Below are 21,864 nucleotides of genomic sequence, written 5' to 3' on the forward strand. Positions count from 1 at the left end.
TAATTTGTGACATTGATAACATACAGTGGTGGGGAGATATAAATGACGAGCTTTTGTGTGTGATTGACATTAAGTCATTAACAGTTTAAAATAGATTGTTGTAAGATATTTTGGCCATCCACAGAGGCTCACACCTGTAATCCCAGCACTTTGGGAGGCCAAAGCAAGTGGATCACCTGAGTTCAGGAGTTTAAAACCATCCTGGCCAACATGGTGAAACCCTGTCTCTACAAAAATACAAAACTTAGCCAGGTGTGATGGTGGGCATCTGTAATCCCAGCTACTTGGGAGGCTGAGGCAGGAGAATTGCTAGATCCTGAAAGGTAGAAGTTGCAGTGAGCTGAGATCGCACCACTGCAATCCAGTGTAGGTGACAGAGTGAGACTCCATCTAAAAAAAAAAAAGTATAAGATATTTTATAAATTCTTCACGGTAATTACAAACAAAATGCATATTGAAGAGCCACAAAGAAAATAAAAAAGGAATCAATGCACATCATCAAACACACCCACACAGACACACACACAAACACACAACTAAAAACAAAGGAATGAAGTAAGAGAGAAAAAGGACAGAATAGCTACAAGACATATAGAAAAAAATAACAAAACAGCAATAGTGACTCCTTCCCTATCAGTCATTGCTTTAGCTGTAAATGAATTAAACTTCCCAATAAAAAGATACAGAGTGACTGAATGAATCAAAAAATAAGATGCAACTATATAATGTCAACAGGATATTCACTTTAGTATAAAGACACACATAGGCTGAACATTAAAGGATAGAAAAAGATATTCCACGTGTCAAATTATGCCCCCAGTTAACAGAAAAGATGGACTCCCTGTGGCTCAAAAGTTAAAACGCAGAACCAAGAGGTATACGGCAGAGCGAAGAAATGGTCACACTCTCTGTGTCCTTGGAAAGCATTATAAAGCCTGTTTTTCCACAACCAAGTCAAAGAACAATTCCTGAAAATAACTGCAGCTGGAAATTCCTCAACTGACCACCAAGAGACCACCTGGAACCAGTCAATTAAGACAGACTGGTGAAATGGAGCTTAAAGGTCATTTAATCAAGCCTCTGTTCCCCACTCCCCTGATTTCCCTCTCCTGCCCTGTGTTTTTGGCCTTTATAATCTCTAACTTTCCAACTCCCACCTCAGGTCACACTTTAATTTTGCTCTGAAGGCTGCATCTCTCCAATCTGCAGATTGCTTTTAGAAAATAAAGTTCCTATTTTTCCTCCACAGAACTCATTGGTCTTTCGTTAACACAGACAAATGGTAACCATAAAAGAGCCAGGGCAGCCCTACTTATATCAGAGAAAGTTGACTTTAAGCCAAAAATTGTCCTAAGAGACAAAGAAGAACATTATTTAATGATAAAAGGGTCGCTTCATTAGAAAGACATAACAATTATATATGTATCTAAGAGCAACGCATCCAACCATATGAAGCAAATATTGACAGAACTGAAGAAATAGAAAGTAACACGATAGAATGGGATTTCAATACACCACATTCAATGTTAAATAGATCAACCAGATAGAAGATCAGTAACAAAAGACCTTATTGTATTTACATGATAAGGTCCATTACATAACAACAGGATCAAACAGACATATACAGAACATTCCATTTTAGAGGAGCAAAAGTAAACATTCTTCTCAAGGGCACACAAAATAGTCTCCAGGATAGATCACGTTTTGGGATAGAAAACAAGTCTCAACAAATTTAAGAATTTTTAAATCATACTAAGTATCTTTTCCAAACACAATGGAACGAAACTAGAAATAAATAGCAAAAGGAAAACTAAAAACTTCACTAATATGTGAAAACAGAATGACATATTCTTGAGCAACCAATGAGTCAAAGAAGAAATCACAAGAGAAATTAGAAAATATCTTGAGAAAAATGAAAACAAAACACACCAAAACTTATGGGGATGCAGTAAAGTATCCCATAAGATACTAAGAGGGAAGTTTAGAGCAGTATATGATATAAAATGCATTAATAAAGAAGATCTCAAGTCAACAACCTAACTTTATACCTCAAAGAACTAAAAAAAAAAAGCCAAACCTAAAGTTAGCAGATGAAAGGAAATACTAAAGATTATAGTAGCGATCAAAGAGACTAGAAAGCCATTACCGAAAAGTCAACAAAACTTAGAGTTAGGTTTTTAATTGATATCAAGGACAACAAAATTTTGGCCAGGTGCATATGTCATGCCTGTAATCCCAGCACTTTGGGAGGCCAAGGTGGGTGGATCACCTGAGGTCAGAAGTTCAAGACCAACTTGGCCAAAATAGCAAAACCCTGTCACTACTAAAAATTTAAAAATTAGCTGAACATGTTGGCAGGCACCTGGAATTTCAGACACTGGGGAGGTTGAGGCAGGAGAATCATTTAAACCTGGGAGGCAGAAATTGCAATAAGCAGAGATCACACCACTGCACCCCAGCCTGAGCGACAGAGAGACTCCATTTCAAAAATCAAAACAGGCTGGGTGAGGTAGCTCACACCTGTAATCTCAGCACTTTGCCAAGGCAGGCGGATCATGAGGTCAGGAGTTTGAGACCAGCCTGGTGAATATGGTGAAACCCCGTCTCTACTAAAAATGCAAAAAAAGAATTAGCCAGGAGGGGTGGCACATGCCTGTAGTCCAAGCTACTTGGGAGGCTGAAGCAGAAGAATCACTTGAACCTGGGAGGCAGAAGTTGCAGTGAGCTGAAATCATGCCACTCCATTCCAGCCTGGGCGACAGAGTGAGACTCCATCTCAAAAAAAAAAAAATCAACACAAGCAAATGAAAAACCAATAAAATTTGCAAACCTTTAGCTAGATCAATGAAACAAGAGAGAAGACTCACCAAAATTCAGAAGCGAAAGAGCAGACATTACAAATGATGTCACAGTAATAAAAAGGATCATACTATTATGAAGAATTATATACCAGCAAATTTGATAACTTAATAAAAACAGATGAATTGCCAGAAAAATACAACCTACCAATACTGAGCTTTTAAGAAATAGCAGATCTGAGCAGATTTGTAACTAGTTAGTAGACTAAATCAGTAATCAGAAACCTCCCAACAAAAAAAAGCCCAGGACCGAATAGCCCACCAGAGAATTCTACCAAAAATTTAAGAAGAATTAACAGAAATCCTTCACATTTTCCAAACTTTCTATGAGGCTGGCATTACCCTGAAACCAAAACTAGACAAGGACACTACAAGAAAACCATAAATCAATATACCTGAATATTGGTGCCAAAATCCTCAGCAAAATACTAGCAAACTGAATTCATGGCACATTAAAAGGATTATACACCATAACCGAGAGGAACTTATTCCTGAAATACAAGAATGTTTCAACATTCAACCTAGGTATTAAGCCTGCCATCCATTAGCTATCCTTCCTGATGCTCTTTTTCCCTCCACAGTCCCCCATCTGACAGGTCCTCAGTGTGTGTTGTTCCCTCCCACGTGTCCATGTGTTCTCATTGAGACAGCCAGGTGGGAGAGGGTCCTTGGAAAAATTCCAACCAGCCTGCACACTAGGGTGGAGCCACAGGAAGTTCATGCCATTTGCAGCAGGGAGGAGCCTGGCCCCTCCTCTTCCTGTGTGGAACCTGGGATTCAAACTGTCAGTGGGAAGTGCTCTAGCAGGGACTGTGGCCTTGCAAGAGTCCCTGTTTCCCCCTTTTCTACCTTTTTCACCCAATAAACCCTCTCTTACCATTCTAATTGTCTGTGAGCCTGAATTTTTCAAGGCCATGGGACAAAATAACCCATCTTTAGCTGAACTAAGGAAGCCCTGCAACATCATCATTCAGCTCCCACTTATAAGTGAGAACATGTGGTATTTGTTTTTCTGTTCCTGTGTTAGTTTGCTGAGGATAGTGGCTTCTAATTCCACCCATGCCCCTGGCAAAGGACATGATCTCACTCCTTTTTATGGCTGCATAGTATTCCATGGTGTATATGTACCACATTTTCTTTATCCAGTCTATCACTGATGAGCATTTAGGTTGATTCTGTGTCGTTGCTATTGTGAATAGTGCTGCAATGAACATATGCATGCATCAATCAATTTATTTGTCCTGTAGAGTTACTCTTAGTCGTGATTTTGCTGATTGAAACACTATTTTTTGTAAATTGTTAGGTTGAGTTAGAGGCTTGATTAAACTTAGTGTAACTTATTTGACAGGACTCTCTCATAGAACGTGCTATGTTTTTCATCAGGAGGTGCATAATTTATTGTCTCTGCTTTGTGACACTAGCAGCCACTGATGAGCACTACTTAGGTCTGATGTAGGGCAGGCAAGCCCCGAAGTGGCTTAGCTCCTGAGGGTTCTTGGCTTTGCTCAGGAAAGAACTGAAGGGTAAGCTGGTGGTGGGGTGGAAAGAAACAGCTTTATCGAAGCAGCAGTGTTACAGCTTTGGCAGTATCACAGCTTCATAACTGTTCCTGAAGAACAGGGCTACCCCATAGGCAGGGTGCTGAGAGTAGCAGTGCAGGGTAGTTCTGCAGTCATATTCATAGCTACTTTGTTGTTGTTATTTTTGTTTTGTTTTGTCTTGTTTTTGAGACAGAGTCTCGCTCTGTTTCCCAGGCTGGAGTGCAGTGGTGCCATCTCGGCTCACTGCAACCTCTGCCGCATGGGTTCAAGCAATTGTACTGTCTCAGCCCCCCAAGTAGCTGAGATTACAGGTGCCCACCACCACACCCAGCTAATTTTTGTATTTTTAGTAGAGATGGAGTTTCACCATTGTGGTTAGGCTTGTCTCAAACTCCTGACCTGAAGTAATCCAGCCCTCAGCCTTCCAAAGTGCTGGGATTACAGTTGTAAGCCACCATGCCCGGCCTTCATACCTACTTTTAATTACATGTAGATTAAGAGGTGGTTTATGCAGAAATTGCCAGGAAAAGGATAGTGATTTCTGGATTGTCAGCTCATTGCCATAGAAAAGGGCAGTAACTCCAGGGTGTTGCCATGGCAATGGTAAACTGACATGGCACACTGGTGTGTGTGTCTTATGGAAAGCTGCTTCCATCTCATCCCTGTTGTAGCTAGTCCTCAATTTGGTCCAGTGTCTGAGCTCTATCTCTGGCATTGAATCCCACCTCCTACCTCAGATCCACTGATTCATTAGGGGTGGCAATGAAGACATTATAATTCTGTCTTTCCTTCTTCATTCATTAGCTGAAATAATTCTATAAAAAAAAGTCACCTATACTCTATTGTGCAGAATAGGCAAGATAAATACTTAACTCCCTTTATCAGCTTTCAAAATAATGTGAGTTGGTTCTTTAATGTCCCCCGAAGTGATGAATGAGTGTTGTTTCTAGGTATCATTATGAACAAATGGATTTAAATAGATTTTAGATGTTTCAATTCATTGAGATCATTTGAATGATCAAATGAATACATTTTGGTGCTTGCTCGTTCCAGCTTTAGCCGCTGGGAGCCTATTTGAGTTGGCTCCTCCATCCCTTGGTCATGACTCTAATTTCCTGACACCATCCTTCCTGTCAGGTATGATAAGATATTTCAAGATCATCTTGTATATTTCTTCTTCACACCTGGAATTTGACATTTTCCAATTTGCTGGTTCCTTTTTAGTAGTAGAGGACTTCTGGTTTTTGCTTTAAAAATAATCCTTTTGGGAGGAGAGGGTTAATATCTAAATTTAACTTTTAAAATATTTTTGTCAAATTAATCAATGCACATGGATTAAAAGTTAAAATTCAAATGGTTCTGAAGAGCTGATCAACCACTTTAATGATTTCAACTGTTTTCTTGATAATTGCCATCGTTATGACTCTAGATAAATTGCTACTATTTGCTCTTGCTTAATTTACATATTTCACACATTATCTGTGGATGTGCTATGGCACCATGGCACTCCAGCCTGGGTGACACAGCAGGACTCCATCTCAAAATAAATACATAAATAGATATATAAAGAAATACTTAGGGTTACACTTCCACTCTCCTTAGCAGAGAACTAGCAACGGGTGATTTTGAAACAAATTCTCTGGAGGGCTCAGCCTTAATTTAATTTTTATAATACTACATGAAGTATGCCAGGACACTAGAGGAAGTCAAGATGTTATGGGCTATCATGCAATGAATATGCTGATTATAGTAAGCACTGTCCTATACTTTTATACTTGGGCATTGTCACTTACCAACTTTACAATAATCCAGTTTTAGTATTTGGTCTTTTTCTGATATAAGGGTGAGATAAAATCAGATGGATTACAGAGTGATTAAATCTTAATCCAGAAAAGAGAAATGTTGTGAATTGAAAGAGAAGCTATATGACAGTGATGATACCAATGACACTTTCAGTGGTTTGTAAAGGTCAAGCTCTGCAAATTGTTTGTAAAACTTACTTCTTTTTCTTTTCCCTTTTTTTTTTGAGACAAAGTTTCACTCTTGTCACCTAGGCTGGAATTCAATGGCTCAATCTTGGCTCACTGCAACCTCCACCTTCCGGGTTCAAGTGAGTCTTCTGCCTCAACCTAAAGTGATCTGCCCGCTTTGGCCCCCCAAAGTGCTGGGATTACAGGCTTGAGACACCGCGCCCAGCCTCTGTAACACTTATTTCTGAACTTAACCATTGCACTGTGCTTTTAAGGAACTTTTACAGTAGCTGGGTTTTAAATTAATAGAGTTAAGTGTAAAAAATATTTTACTATACTCGAAAGTAAATTACTCAAGTTTCATAATAACAATTTAAAAATTAATATTCCTCCTTCTACTTTTTACATAAGAAATTATTATTAAAGGAGAAAAAAGATTGAGCAATTTTCCTTTAATTATTGCATAAAGCTTGAAAGCACCTGTGATCATTACGTTTAGCTCAAATTGCATACCAAACAAAAGTGTGAATCAACTCTAAAGAACAACTCAGGTACTCCCTGTACTCTTAATACAAAAAAAGCATTAACATCAAGAAGAAATGCTCAATGCAGGTAATTCTAGAATTATCAAAATGATCATTAGGTGGATACTAAAAATATTTTTTTTTTTCCTGTAGCAGCACAGTGCTAATAACCTATAGTCCCTCTGTGAAATGTTTCTATAATTTAATTTTTAAAATTTTTTCTTTTTTTTTGACAGCATCTCACTCTGTTTCCCAGGCTGGAGTGCAGTGGCCCCATCTCAGCTCACTGCAACCTCTGCCTCTCAGGTTCAAGCGATTCTCCTGCCTCAGCCTCCCAAGTAGCTGGGATTACATGTGTGTGCCCCCGCTAATTTTTGTATTTTTAGTAGACATAAAGATTCACCATGTTGGCCAGGCTGGTCTCAAACTCCTGACCTCAAGTGATCTGCCCACCTCGGCCTCTCAAAATGCTGGGATTACAGACATGAGCTACCAAGCCCGGCCCTATAATTTAAATTTGAAATAAATGAAGAAAATATGGAATCTTTGTCATTAAACCAGAATTATTCTAGGATCATAAAGTATGAAAAAATAGGCAAACACTCATATCTTTCTCTTTTATATGTCAATGATGTTTATTTTTACATGATAGAATGAATTTTAACATAATCCACAGCAAAGCTATTTTAAACTATGTAACCAAGGAAGTGTATACATCTAAGTTAAATGTTTTTTTCTGATATCAAAGGTAATACATATCCATGAATGAAACATTTAGAGGAAAAAACCCAGAAACGTATTTTTAGAAAGAAAATAGGTGGCTCATGCCTGTGATCCCAGTGCTTTGGAAAGCTAAGGTTGGAGGACCACTTGAGGCCAGGAGTTTTAGACTAGCCAGGGCAACATAGTGAGATCCTGTCTTTACAAAAAATTTAAAAAAAAATTAGCCTGGTGTGTGGTGGTCTGCTTTTGCTGTCCTAGCTACTTGGGAGGCTGAGGTGGGAGGATTGTTTGAGCCTAGGAGGTTTTAAGGGTACAGTGATCCATGACTGTGCCCCTGCACTCTAGCCTGGGCAATGGAGAAAGATCCTATCTCAAAAATAAATAAACAGAAAATAATCGCCACAAATAGTACCACACTTAGAGATCACTACCGTTAAATTAAGTTTTAAGGGCCATACAGTGCAAATGAGTAATTTCTCTCTCTTTTTTTTCTTTTTCCTTTTTTAACTTGAGGGACAGGGTCTGGCTCTGTTGCTCAGGCTGGAGGGTAGTGACATGATCATGGCTCACTGCAACCTCGACCTCCTGGGCTCAAGCAATCCTCCCACCTCAAGCCTCCTAAGTAGCTGGGACTACATACTTATTTATTTTTTTGTAGAGACAGGGTCTTAGTATGTTGCCCAGGATTGTCTTGAACTCCTGGGCTCAAGTGATCACCTGCCTCAGCCTCCCAAAGTGTTGGGATTACAGGCATGAGCCACCATACCTGGCTGATTAATTTATTGGTTCTTTTTTTTTTTTTGAGACAGGGTTTTTAGCTCTGTTGCCCAACATGGAGTGCAGTGGTATGAACACAGCTCACTACAGCCTTGACCTCCTGGGCTCAATTGATCCTTCTGCCTTGGCCTCCTGAGTATGTAGGACCACAGGCATGCACCACCATGCTCAGCTAACTTCTATTTTTAAAAAATTTTGTAGAGACAGTGTTCTTGTCATGTTGCCCAGGCTGGTCTTAAAATCCTGGGTTCAAGCAGTCCTCCTGCTTCGGCCTCCCAAAATGTTGGGATTACAGGCATGAGCCACTGTGTCTGGCCATTTTCAGCTCTTAAAGCAAATGAGATTTCATCCAACCTTCTTGTTTGGCAAATTAACAAATTTCCTACTGAGGACAGTTCGTCAATATTAAGGAAAGAGTGAGTCTTTATTTTTTAAATTATATTTTATTGCATTTTAGGTTTTGGGGTACATGTGAAGAACATGCAAGATTGTTGCATAGGTACATACATGGCAATGTGGTTTGCGGCCTTCCTCCCCATCAGCTATATCTGACACTTCTCCCCATGCTGTCCCTCCCCAACTCCCCACCCCTCACTGTCCCTCCCCTAGTTCCCCACCACAGACCTCAGTGTGTGATGCTCCCCTCCCTGTGTCCATGTGTTCTCATTGTTCAACACCTGCCTATGAGTGAGAACATGTGGTGTTTGATTTTCTGTTTTTGTGTCAGTTTGCTGAGAATGATGATTTCCAGGTTCATCCATGTCCCTACAAAGGACAGGAACTCATTGTTTTTTTTTATGGCTGCATAGTATTCCATGATGTATATGTGCCACATTTTCCCTGTCCAGTCTATCATCGATGGGCATTTGGATTGGTTCCAAGTCTTTGCTGTTGCAAACAGTGCTGCAGTGAACATTCGTGTGCATGTGTCCTTATAATAGAATGATTTATAATCCTTTGGATATATATCCAGCAATGGGATTGCTGGGTCAAATGGAATTTCTATTTCTAGGTCCTTGAGGAATCGCCACACTGTCTTCCACAATGGTTGAACTAATTTACACTCCCACCAGCAGTGTAAAAGTGTTTCTGTTTCTCCACATCCTCTCCAGCATCTGTTGTTTCCAGATTTTTTAATGATCGCCATTCTAACTGGTGTGTGATGGTATCTCAGTGTAGTTTTGATTTGCATTTCTCTAATGACCAGTGATGAGGAGCATTTTTTCATATGTTTGTTGGCCTCATATATGTCTTTTTTTGTAAAGTGTCTGTTCATATCCTTCGCCCACTTTTGCATGGCCTTGTTTGTTTTTTTCCTGTAAATCTGTTTTAGTTCTTTGTAGATTCTGGATATTAGCTCTTTGTCAGATGGGTAGATTGCAAAAAATTTTTCCCATTCTATTGGTTGCCGATTCACTCTAATGATTGTTTCTTTTGCTGTGCAGAAGCTCTGGAGTTTAATTAGGTCCCATTTGTCTATTTTGGCTTTTGTTGCCAATGCTTTTGGTGTTTTAGTCACGAAGTCCCTGCCTATGCCTAGGTCCTGAATGGTTTTGCCTAGGTTTTCTTCTGGGGTTTTTATCGTATTAGGTCTTATGTTTAAGCCTTTAATCCATCTGGAGTTAATTTTAGTGTACGGTGTCAGGAAGGGGTCCAGTTTCTGCTTTCTGCACATGGCTAGCCAGTTTTCCAAACATCATTTATTAAACAGGGAATCCTTTCCCCATTGCTTGTTTTTGTGAGTTTTGTCAAAGATCAGATGGTTGTAGATGTGCAATGTTGCCTCCGAGGCCTCTGTTCTGTTCCATTGGTCTACATCTCTGTTTTGGTACCAGTACCATGCTGTTTTGATTACTGTAGCCTTGGAGTGAGTCTTTATAATTCTAATTACTGCCTCCTGGATGAGAAATGAGGAATAGAAAAATATATAACTTATCTACCTCCAGCCTGGTAGAATAAAATATTTCACAGAACATCTTCTAGGGTATGATTGTTTGAAATTTCCTCCATTTCCACCATTTTCATGAAGACTACTCTGTTAATTAATAGTTCTCATTATTTGAAAGGTACAGATTCAGTGAAAATAAATTTAATGGACCTTAATTGCATTTGTTGCCCTTATGGGGATTTCCTTCAGTTTATTCGAATTTTTGCAAGGAAAACCACTCAAGGTGCATGGAAAGAAGTAATTATGTCTCCTTTCCTCCATCCAGCTTCCCTTTGCACACAGTCAGAAATTGTATTTCTTCCCTTCTACCTCCTCAATGCCACTTTAATCGGAATTCTTATCTTTTTGTTGTTGTTATGAAATAGGGTCCCTACCAGACCTCTGGCACTCCAGGCTTCTCCCATCTATTATATTTCAGTATTTCTGATTGTATTTCCCTTTCACCCCAGAAATAGCAGATGTCTTCATTCTCTCTTCTTTCAATCTCTCTTTCATAGTCTCTCTCTCTCCAGCTTCTTTAGCCACATTTCTGTTGCTATGTTGTCCTCACAGTTCCCAATATTTCCAACAGTGAGGGCAGAATTTCTGTGACAGGCTGGCACAAACAGCCCAAGAAGAAAGGTGATCACTGGGCCAGCCTCACTAGCGAGCTGTGGTCAGTATGGCCTGTGGCCAGGCTAGTCCTAGCAACCAGCCATCAAACTATTGTTTGTGACACAGAATCTCTTTAACTAGTTGTTCTTTGTACAAGGAAATACACCAACTGCAAGGGGACTGGCTATTGGAAACAGATTTTCCTATAGTGGTGACAGGGATAATAGTCAAAATATAGAACTGAATCCATCAAAGCACTGGAATTTAATCCAGCTATAGTGTTGAGAGCAGGATCCTGAAGGCTCTCTGCTTATCCAGATATTAACACTATGCTTGCTAGATCATGGGAGGTTTTGGGGCAGGGGAATCCAATTGAGGAATAAGGGTGTCTGTGAGGGTGGGCATAGAGAGGGTTGGGAAGAGACTTTTAAATCAATCAATATCATAGTATTTTAGTATTTCAATAAACAGAGGCCAGGTGTGGTGGCTCATGCCTGTAATCCCAGAACTTTGGGAGGCTGAAGATGGATGATCACCTGAAGTCGGGAACTCAAGAACATCCTGGCCAACATGGTGAAACCCCTTCTCTACTAAAAATGCAAAAATTAGCTGGGCATAGTGGCACAACCTGTAGTCCCAGTTACTCAGGAGGCTGAAACAGGAGAATCTCTTGAACCCAGAAGGTGGAGTTTGCAGTGAGCTGAGACCATTCCACTGCACTCCAGCCTGGGCAACAGAGCGAGACTCCATCTCAAAAAAACAAAACAAAATAAACAACAACAACAAAAACAGTTTGGCTGAATTTTGCATATCAGGTCAATGTCAGCTTTTGGGTCATAATTTTGTCCTCAACTCATGTTCTGTCTTCTGGTTCTCCTTGAGACTAAAGCACACATATCTAAACAAATATTCCCATTTTACAGAAGAGGAAATTGAGACCCAGAGAGGACAAGTTGTTAGGGGCCGTTTGAGCTAAGATGTAAATCCAGAACTGACTGACCCCAAAGACAATGCTGTTCAGACTAAAATTGTTACAGACAGTATTCATTAATGTTCTTTAACATTTGCTAAGGACTCTTGTAGATATTTTTTAGTTCTTATGGCAACCTTGTAAAATAATGTAGGCATTATTATCAATCTCTTTTTCAGGTTTGGGAAACCCAAGGTTTAGAGAAGTAACTTCTTCAGGGCTACTAAAAGAATGAACAAAAGATGGAAAAGCTATTATTATATGGTAGAATATATGGGCTCACATATGGTCAAAACTTCTGATTTGGGAACTTCTTCTCTACTACCACACCATGCCACCTGAAATCTGAGCACCATCTCAACAATGCTATTTTCTTTACAAAAATGGCTGTAATAATTTGTGGACAGCGGTTAGACATTTAGACTTGTTCCTCCTGGCACTGGGTTAGCACTCAGCCAATTACATTCTTCCACATGATTCTCCTTAAAACTAATGGCAAAAAAAAAAAAAAAAAAAAGGCAAGCAACTGATGGTCACGTAACTGGGATTTGAGGATATTTGTGGCCATGTGATAATCACACTACTTAGAGTAACATTAGCTAGATGTAGCTGACTAGATGTAACTACATTAGCTAAAGTAACATAAATTAGATGCAATAACCACATTAACTAGAGTGAAACTCCAACTTCAGCTCTAAAATCCATGTGTTTTAGGAACCATTCATGAAGTATGGAACTTCTTTTCTGGGAGTAATATTTCAATCTTGCATCAAATGCTTTGTTTAAATACAAACAAGTGAAATCTTTGATATTTCCTTTATCCAATATTCTAGACTGAGTGAAAATGTCCCTTCTTCCTTGAAGCATTCTTCACCTGCCCTAGGCAGAACTAGCCAGACCCTCTTCTGTGCCTAAAGCATTTTATACATACCTTAACTGTGATCCACCTAAATTGTGCTGCGATTATTTGTATTTCAGGTTGACCTAGGAGGACTTTGACTTATTAATCTTTTTCTCCCCATTAATTATATTATGCTTGGTACACAGTAGCTATCCAAGAAACAACTGTTGACTTATTAACTAATGTATACACCCACCAAAAAAACAAAATTCATGTTCACTAGTTGGGAAAGAAATTAGGTGTTGCCATTTTTAGTGGTAGGAGTAAGGGTAACATTGGTCTTTACTGACACCATTTTTAGCGGAGGAAACTGTTATCTCTGGTAACATTTGGTCTGCCTTGGAACTTTGTATTTTTGATTAAGCAAATACTGGGAATGAAGGTTTAACAACTCTCCTATTTTATTGTAACATTTACAAATCTGTTTTTGCATTATTTCACATGTAATTTCAAGAAAGTCCCTGATGTAAAAACAGTATTCAGCAACTTAATTTAATTAAAGTTATATGGATTTTAAAAATGACGATGTTGGTCTGTATATATTTACATGGAAAGACATCTATGATACATTGTTAAGTGAATAAAGAGCAAGTTAGGAAGGAGCAATTAACGTATTAGCTCATTTAAAAAAATTCTATGGAGTCTTAGAAAATACTCCAGGAGAATAATATTGGAATAATAATATTATTTATATCTTCCACCTTGCTGAAATTTTGTATCCTTTGACCAACATCTCCCTAATCCCCAGCCCCCGACATATCCTTTCTTTATAATGGAAGATTACAATGTCCCAGGTATGAAACTAAGTGTCTTCCCACATTATTTTAATCCTCACAATAACTCCATAAATTCATTCATAATTCATTAATAATTAATTCCTCATTCAACTGTTAATTCTTGACCCAGGTAGTGTGTTAAATGTTAGAGATATAGCAATGAACCAGAAAGATGCAATACCCAACATTTCATCAGTATTCTAACTTTACAGATGAAAATTAATAAGGTTGCCCCATCCACCAGGGGTCTTCCAGTCCAACTTCTGGTTCAACTGAACATACAGACTCACGGGACTCCCACAGGCTAGGTTGCCACCTAGCTTGTGTATGAAGACAGATATGGTATAGTAACCACAGTGTGACAACAGGGCAGCATTTGGCCTTTTTTTTTTCCTGCGGGAGTTCTTACAGTAGTTCATAATTTTTCCAGGAGCCATCATCTTTGGTCCTTCAGAAGATGGCTCAGATCAAGGAGATGAGACCCACATTGGGTGGATACAGGAGCCACCCTGATTTAAAAGCCTCATTCTCAGTGTAATAACTCCACAAGCACAGTATCCAGTGTCCCCAGAAGTATTTCCTCTATCTTGTATTTATAGTTCATGATCGTTTCTCCCAATTCAAAGGCAGTTTGCCAATCAGAGGTCATTTCTATCACAAGCAAGTTAACTAAAAATATAGTCAGCATTTTATTCCTATCAGATCACCAGGGAAACAGAACTAGAGAGTGAAACAAAGGTCAAATTTTCAGGCAGAAGAAGGGAAAAGAGTTTTCTTAAGTAGCTTATTCAATAAAAAATGAAAGAGTGGATTCAAACTTAGGTCTGTCTGACTCCAGTCTAGATAGCAACAAATGTGATCCCTGGAGGAAACCTTTTAAATAACTTTACTTTCTTTTTCATACTTTCTGAATTCTCAAATTTTTTCATAATCAGGAAAAAAGATTTTCATAAATAAGACTATAGCAACATGAAAATACGCTTTTGCTATAGCATTAAGTGAAAGTAGCCAGAAGCAAAGTGATATATGCACTTGCATTGTGATTAGGATGATGTAAAAAGAGAAATGCATAAAGAAAGAAGCCAAGCAAAAGTACCAAGCAGTCCTAACAGCAGTTGAATCAAGATGGTTGGCTTGGAAAAAGCTTTTCTTCCCCTGTTTTCCAGATTTTCTATGAAATGGTTATGTTATTCTTGGAATAAAATGGAATGCATTTATTAAAATAGAAAAGGAATTATAAATATGTTTACATAATTTTATAATGTAAAAATCATGCAAACATATCACCCTAAGATAATAGATATAGTTTCATATTTCTTCACAAAGGTGAATACATTTTATATCAAGTTTAGCTGTTGGGGGTTTGGAAGTCCCAAATTATCTGAAAACATGTACAAGGTCACGGAAGATAGAAAAGTGGATTTGAAAGCAGTTCTGTTCCATTCCTGAAAGTCATGCATGGAGCTGGAACAATTTTCCCAGGGTTCCTGCCGCACTCCTGCCCTGACGCCACTGTTTCAGTGCATTACGGTAACCTCCCTAGATTGGGTTCAGGCAGCAGAGCTGAATACTATTGCTCAACTCCTTTCACACGCTGTCTATAGTTATTTCAGGATAGAGCTATTTAAGGTTTCATTTTCTTTCAAAACTCACGTTTTGGGCTTTACATGATCCTTCTTTAGCCAAGGACTCATATAATTGGATAGCTGCTGTTATATTTTGCAAGCCAAAATTTCCAAATAGCAAAGCGTCAGCCATTTTCTCCATAGCTTTCAAGTTTCCCATGTCAGCTGCTTTGGCAAAAAGGAGGTAGGCTCTGTTTCAAGAATATGAAGTCAAGTTTGATTTTCAAAAATGAAATTTTCTTCTCCCTCTTCAACACTATTTATACTACTTCTCTCTAACAAGCAGGAACCAGTTGTCATACAGTTGAGCTGAAGTTCATTACATATCTAGATCAGTAGTTTCTTTTCATTCCTAAAGCAGCCTAAGGTTATAATTTCAAATATATCTCACAAATAATAAAGCTACTAAAAAGGAGAAATATATAAGACACCATCTTATACACTGAGTAAGCATATACCCTGAGTAAAGTGAAAAACTGAGGAACTTATCCTAAAATAATGAACACTCCCATGGTCACTACCATTATTTATGAATATTTGTTTTATAAAGTAAATTCTAAAAAAAAGTAAGAATAATCAAAATTGGAATGTAACGTCTAGGAAGTTATTATCAGGAGAATGATGATCCCTTCATATCTTTTTTATTATTATTATTATTTTTGAGACGGAGTTTCACTCTTGTTACCCAGGCTGGAGAGCAATGGCGTGATCTCGGCTCACTGCAACCTCCTCCTCCTGGGTTCAGGCAATTCTCCTGCCTCAGCCTCCTCATATCTTAAAATAATTTGCTAAATCAGAATATAGTCTTCAACACAGCGAAGTCAGACTTTTGGAAAAACAATAATGGAACAAAATCTTAATGGCTAGGGCTCTAGAGTCTGACTGCCTGGTTCAAATCCTGGTCCCACCTCTTAGGTCAGATAATTTCAGCCAAATTATATAATTTCTCTGTAACCCTCTAATCTATGATATGGGGATAGTATTATACCACTCACTTCATAAGGTTGCTGTGAAGATTAAACAAGATAATCCACGGGAAGGGTTTCACATTGTGCCTAGTATAGAGTCAGCACTCAATAAACTTAGCTATTATTATTGGGACTGTTGCATTGATTCTAAAGTTTTATAGTATGGTAATTGTTCCCGTATAATGAGGTGATAAGTGGTATGAACATTTAGTGATTAAAATGATAGGTGCCACTGGATTACCCTACACTGCACTCTCCAAGTCCCAGTCAGAGGTAGTCACCTGGACCTGATTGGTATAAGAAGTGATGGAGAGTCCTGCAAGGTCAAAACATGTGTCAGAGACAGGGAGTACTTTAGGAATTTATTTTTACTTTTGTAACTTCCTTTTTGAAGGTAGAAAGACCAGAAAGCATTAACCTCTACCTGTGACCTTGACTCAAATATAGAAAAAGAAAACCCACAAAAATATACCATTGCTTCTGACTCAGGAGGATCAGAAGACTCACTTTTCTGCACAGCCTATCCATTCTGCGGCTAAAATAAGCTGCTCTTTGGCAGAAGCTGGAGCAGAGTAGTCTGGGCAAGAAGGACCTCAGACAGAGAAACATCCAGGTAGGAATTAGAGTCCTGGATGTCAAAACACAGGGTGAGTACTCCAGTGGAGCAAAAAGAGGAAGAAAACTGGAGTCCAGGAGATCAAGAAAGATATTAACCCAGGTCAAAGCAAGCGGAGATTCTGGAGGCAGGAAGGCAAACAAGGTAGATGGTCTCAAGGCCACTAAAGGCAAATGTCTGGCACCCATGGATAGGCATAAGGAAGAGAGTCTGGCATCAGGATACAGACTCCCTTGAGTCTTCCTGTCACGTGGCTTGCTGCTGCAACTCTATAGCCTGCTGGGACAGGAGGGGCACCAGCATGGACCAGGGCACAGAATCCTGAGATAGGCTGCAGGGGTCTCCAATAGTAAGTCTAGTATCTCCGGCAGTTTCATACTCAGTCTCTGGACCCAGACGGCAGCAACAGGTTGCAAAACAAATCCTTCTAGATGTCTTGCATTCCAAGGGCAGAAAAACCAAGGTGCTATAAGGGATATTTGAAGCAAGATCCAGGGCTGGAGAAGGTTGCTGACAGGTAAAATTAAGATGTGGGCTATAATCCCCAAGAGGAAAAAGGTGGGAGAAGCTGGGTAGCAGGGGCAGATCCCAAAAGACAATTTAGTTAGGTATATGGATCATCTCTACAGGGTCTGGCATTGGATGCTTAGGTGGGTGATGTGGGAGCAAGGGCTCAATGCTTCTGCAGAGCACATCAGAAACTTGGTGTAGAACAATAGCTTATCTTCAAAACTTCTTTGCTGATGAGGAGTGATTCTTAATGAAAGACCATTCTAGCTGCCAGTGAGGCTTCCTGACTCACTCAGACAAATTTGTTCTCTCTGACATAGGCTTGTTTAATATCTGTACTTTTAATAGCACTGACTTTTTCAGTGATTTTTCCTACTCATATAAAAGAAGAGGCTGAATGAATCAATGAGTTGGTCTAGGATGTGGGTGTGGAGGAGCCAAAAGGACTAGTCTTAATTATCTTACACCTGCCCTGCCAACTCAGGAAGTGGCAAGGCAAAGAGAGGGTAGGATAGAGGAATGAGTGGGAATGAAATTATCCTCCTTTGGTCAGGAGGGTATACAATCATTTTCTCTCCACCTGCTCTAAGCTTAGTCATGGCTGCACAGATGTGACTTACTTAAGAAGACAGCAGGCCATCTGATAACACAAGAACTTCACCCAGCTTGCTCACAAACTCCTGAGATCTCTTCCTGTGAGCCCATTAGATTTCAGTTCTCCACTGCTACCAACTCAAAAGGGTCAGGAGGCAGAGCATGGTGGGTCATGCCTGTAATCCTAGCACTTTGGGAGGCCAAGGCTGGCGGATTGCTTGAGCTCAGGAGTTTGAGACCAGCTTGACCAACACGGAGAAACGCTGTCTCTACTAAAAATACAAAAATTAGCCTGGGGTGGTCATGACCACCTGTAATCCCAGGTACTTGGGAGGTGGAGGCAGGAGAATCACTAGAAGCTGGGAGGTGGAGGTTGCAGTGAGCCAAGATCATGCCACTGCACTCCAGCCTGGGCGACAGAGTAAGACTCCATTTCAAAAAAGGTGCAGGGGAGAGGGGCGGCCAGGAGACTGAGTTTTGGGGCAAGGTTGTGGGCAGAACAGTCTTGGTAAGAACAGCCTGAGACTGAATGACACCCAGGAAGGCATGAAGGTCCCCACACTGATGGATGGTCTGCTATTATGACTGGGCTTTCTCCCTGTTATTTAGACCAAAGAAGAAGGTCCCCTTCAAGGTTAAGTGATTGGTTACCTGGAACCTTCTCAGAGTGATTTTGCCCCATCAGGCTGAATCGAGGGTTTTCCTGTAATTGATGCAACACACCTAGTGGGCCCCTTATCTCACTGGGCTCCCATGCTATAGTCAGGGCTCATATGAAATCTTAGGGACCAGCCCCTGCCTGGTACTGCACTTCTGTTTCTTTTAGCTAGGCTGGCTGGAGAATTCTCTGTTCTTACTTACTCAGTGGGCATGTTAGTGAGATGAGCTCCTATCAGGCTGGATTTTATTTTTGGGATCTGGTTTTACCCCATCCTCATTATAACAGCCCCCAGGGACATTCAGCGTGAGGCCCAGGTTTTGCTGGGGTTGGTTGAACCACTCCCTCACTTCTTTCTTGTCTCTTGGGAAGAATTACAGCATCTTTTTGACTCTGTTTCCTTCTCTGTAACTTGGAGATAATTACGTATGTCTCACAGTATCATTGTGAGCAGTGAATAATTTACATGTAAAGTACCTAAAACAGTAACTAGCACAAAGTGGGTGCTTGATAAATGAAAGTTGTTGATGTTGTTATAATCAGGATCATAGCTGAGTGCTCTTTATCCTTTATATTTTTACACTTCCCAGAGGCTTGCGTTTTAAGAACTCATGGACTTGCTGCCTTGTCTGGGCTTGCTACCACAGCTCTGGAATGCCACAAGTGTAACTTTTGTATGTTTTTAGTAGAGACGGGGTTTCACAGTGTTGGCCAGGCTAGTCTCAAACTCCTGACCTCAAGTGAACCACCAACCTTGGCCTCTCAAAGTGCTGCGATTACAGGCATGAGCCACCGTGCTTGGCCAGAGCTCATACTTTCTATTATTGGTTCAAAATACCCTTGGCTTTCTTTGCTCCCATACCTTCAACTTACCAGTTAGGGGACTCAAGATAAAACGGACACACCTGTATTTTATGGTTCCTAAGAGCCAGGGGCTATTCAAAGAGCACAATTGTTTTATCCAGATCACAGAGAGGTTTAGTAACTTATCCAAGGGCACCCAGACAGTAAATGAGAGTACTAGTATTTGATCCCAAGGCTTTAGCTAGAGCCTTGAGGGGTGACCACAAGTTGCGCCCCTACACTAGAAATGTGGGATGGAGGGAGAAGGTATTTCTGCCTCCCCTTTGGACAAGGTAGATAAGTGATAAGAGAAACAATGGACATGAAGTAACACCATGTGGCCACAGCTTGGTCACCTCCCAGCTATCTGTGCTCACCTCACTTTAACATTTTTGAATCTCTGTTTCCAACTTTTTAAAGGAGAAAAATGAAGCTCTTCTTATATGACTGTTATAGAGGCTGGGTGTGGTGTCTCATGCCTGTAATCCTAGTACTTTGGGAGACCTAAGTGGCTGGATCACGAGGTCAAGAGATCGAGACCGTCCTGGCCAACATGGTGAAACCTCATCTCTACTAAAAATACAAAAAATGGCCAGGCGCAGTGGCTCACACCTGTAATCCCAGCACTTTGGGAGGTCGAGGCAGGTGGATCATGAGGTCAGGAGATAGAGACCATCCTGGCCAACATGGTGAAACGCTGATTCCACTAAAAATACAAAAATTAACTGAGCATGGTAAGGCATGCCTGTAATCCCAGCTACGTGGGAGGCTGAGACAGAAGAATTGCTTGAACCTGGGAGTTGGAGGTTGCAGTGAGTTGGGAACACACCACTGCACTCCAGCCTGGTGACAGAGCGAGACTCTGTCTGAAAAAAGAAAAATTAGCCAGGCGTGGTGGCACACACCTGTAGTCCTAGCTACTCAGGAGGCTGAGGCAGGAGAATCACTTGAACCTGGGAAGCGGAGGTTATAGTGAGCCGAGATCATGCCACTGAACTCCAGCCTGGAGACAGAACAAGCCCCTTTCTCAAAAAAAATAAAAAAGAAAGACTGTTTTAGAGATAAAATAGAATCACATACATGAAAATGTGCTTCGAAACCCATAAGATACTGTATAAACACCCAGGCAGAATAAAGTATGATATGGTTAAAGCCCCATAAAACTGCATACCTCAACCACACCTTGGCTTTCTGTTGAAACTGCTCTCTGTAACCCTGATGTGACAGGCAAGCAGTCCAAACCCACGCCATCTTGGCCTCTGTGACTTGTAATAAGTAACTAAGGTCTGTAATTTCCACCCTACCCAGACAATGTGTAAACTAACGCTTATCTTGACTTCTGGAAACCACTTAAGTAACAATTGGAATGTCCTAAGCCCCCCACCCTCATCTCTGCCCAGGAGGTGATTTACAGAATGTCCAAAGTCCACTGGCCCTTGGAATGTCTAAAGCCCCTAACTCCGACTCCCCACCCCTCACCCTCACCCCCGAGGTGGTTTACAGGCATAAAAGGTCTTGACACCCTCCTTTCAGGGCCACGGGTTGGAGAGACACGAGTCCTCCGTGGCCACCGGTAATAATGACCCTGCAATTTGGCATACTTTTGTCTTGATGTTGACTTTCTATGCTCGCTCCAGTACAAAAGCATTTTAATATAACAACTTCCTCTAATTCAAATCACACATTTTATTTCATTTGAATTATCTAATAAATTAAAGCCAAACCAGTATTTCTGCATGAATGGTCAGATCAGTGTCTTAATTCTGAATTTCACTTAAAATGGGTACTGTAATCTCACATGCAGATCTCCTGTTTGTTTAGAGTGATAATTTGTGGAATTCTTTAAATACATATTTGATCCTTTTCAAAACAAAAGCTTATAGGCAAATAAGCTTACTTATTATCCCAAGGAGTTTTTAATGATAAACTACATTTGGGATTTTTCTTTCTCCTTAACCTGGAAACTTAACTTGCCTAAGGTTACTGGATAAAGACTTACTCTTCTTTTTGTTTTTGGCTTTTAGACTGCTGGAGAATCTTGATGCCCATCTTAAATAGCTGGTCTCCTTCATCTGTAAAATTTTTCTCTGCTTGCTTTTGTACTATATATGAACAAACAAGAAAAAATAAAAAAATGATATTACTTCTATGTTCTATATTTTAAAATTAATGTGTTAATATAATTTGTTGGCATATTAGCTTGAGTTTTGCTCTTTTTCTTAGCCTCTGCATTCAAGATCTGTTAATATTATTCCTTAGCTGAGGAACATCGGTAGATCAGAAGGCAGAAGCTGCCTAAAAAGTTATTCCCTGCTGGTTTTTGTGAAAGGATCTGAAAGGTGAAGTAGAAAGAGAGACACTTCTGATAAGAGAAGGGATGCGGGGTCCAAAGTGGCTCCAGCCAGATGTCGTGGCGCTTGCAAAGGCGAGGTCATGAGTTCAAGGCTCACACTGATTGGCAAAAAAAA

General features: G+C 40.1%; 1 protein-coding gene across 26 annotated transcripts in view; it reads right to left on the minus strand.

Annotated features, from left to right (window-relative positions):
• Positions 1-21,864, minus strand: part of SEL1L2 (SEL1L2 adaptor subunit of SYVN1 ubiquitin ligase) — a 149,088-nt gene that overhangs the window by 48,553 nt on the left and 78,671 nt on the right. For all 26 annotated transcript variants that reach the window (XM_035302847.3, XM_035302853.3, XM_035302850.3 and 23 more), the window contains 2 exons: positions 21,396-21,498; positions 15,236-15,398 (listed from right to left, as the gene is read on the minus strand). In XM_035302847.3, coding sequence (XP_035158738.1) covers positions 15,236-15,398; positions 21,396-21,498 — 266 coding nt within the window. The remainder of the gene's footprint in view (positions 1-15,235; positions 15,399-21,395; positions 21,499-21,864) is intronic.

Source organism: Callithrix jacchus, chromosome 5, assembly GCF_049354715.1.
Source record: "Callithrix jacchus isolate 240 chromosome 5, calJac240_pri, whole genome shotgun sequence".
Classification (NCBI taxonomy): domain Eukaryota; kingdom Metazoa; phylum Chordata; class Mammalia; order Primates; family Cebidae; genus Callithrix; species Callithrix jacchus.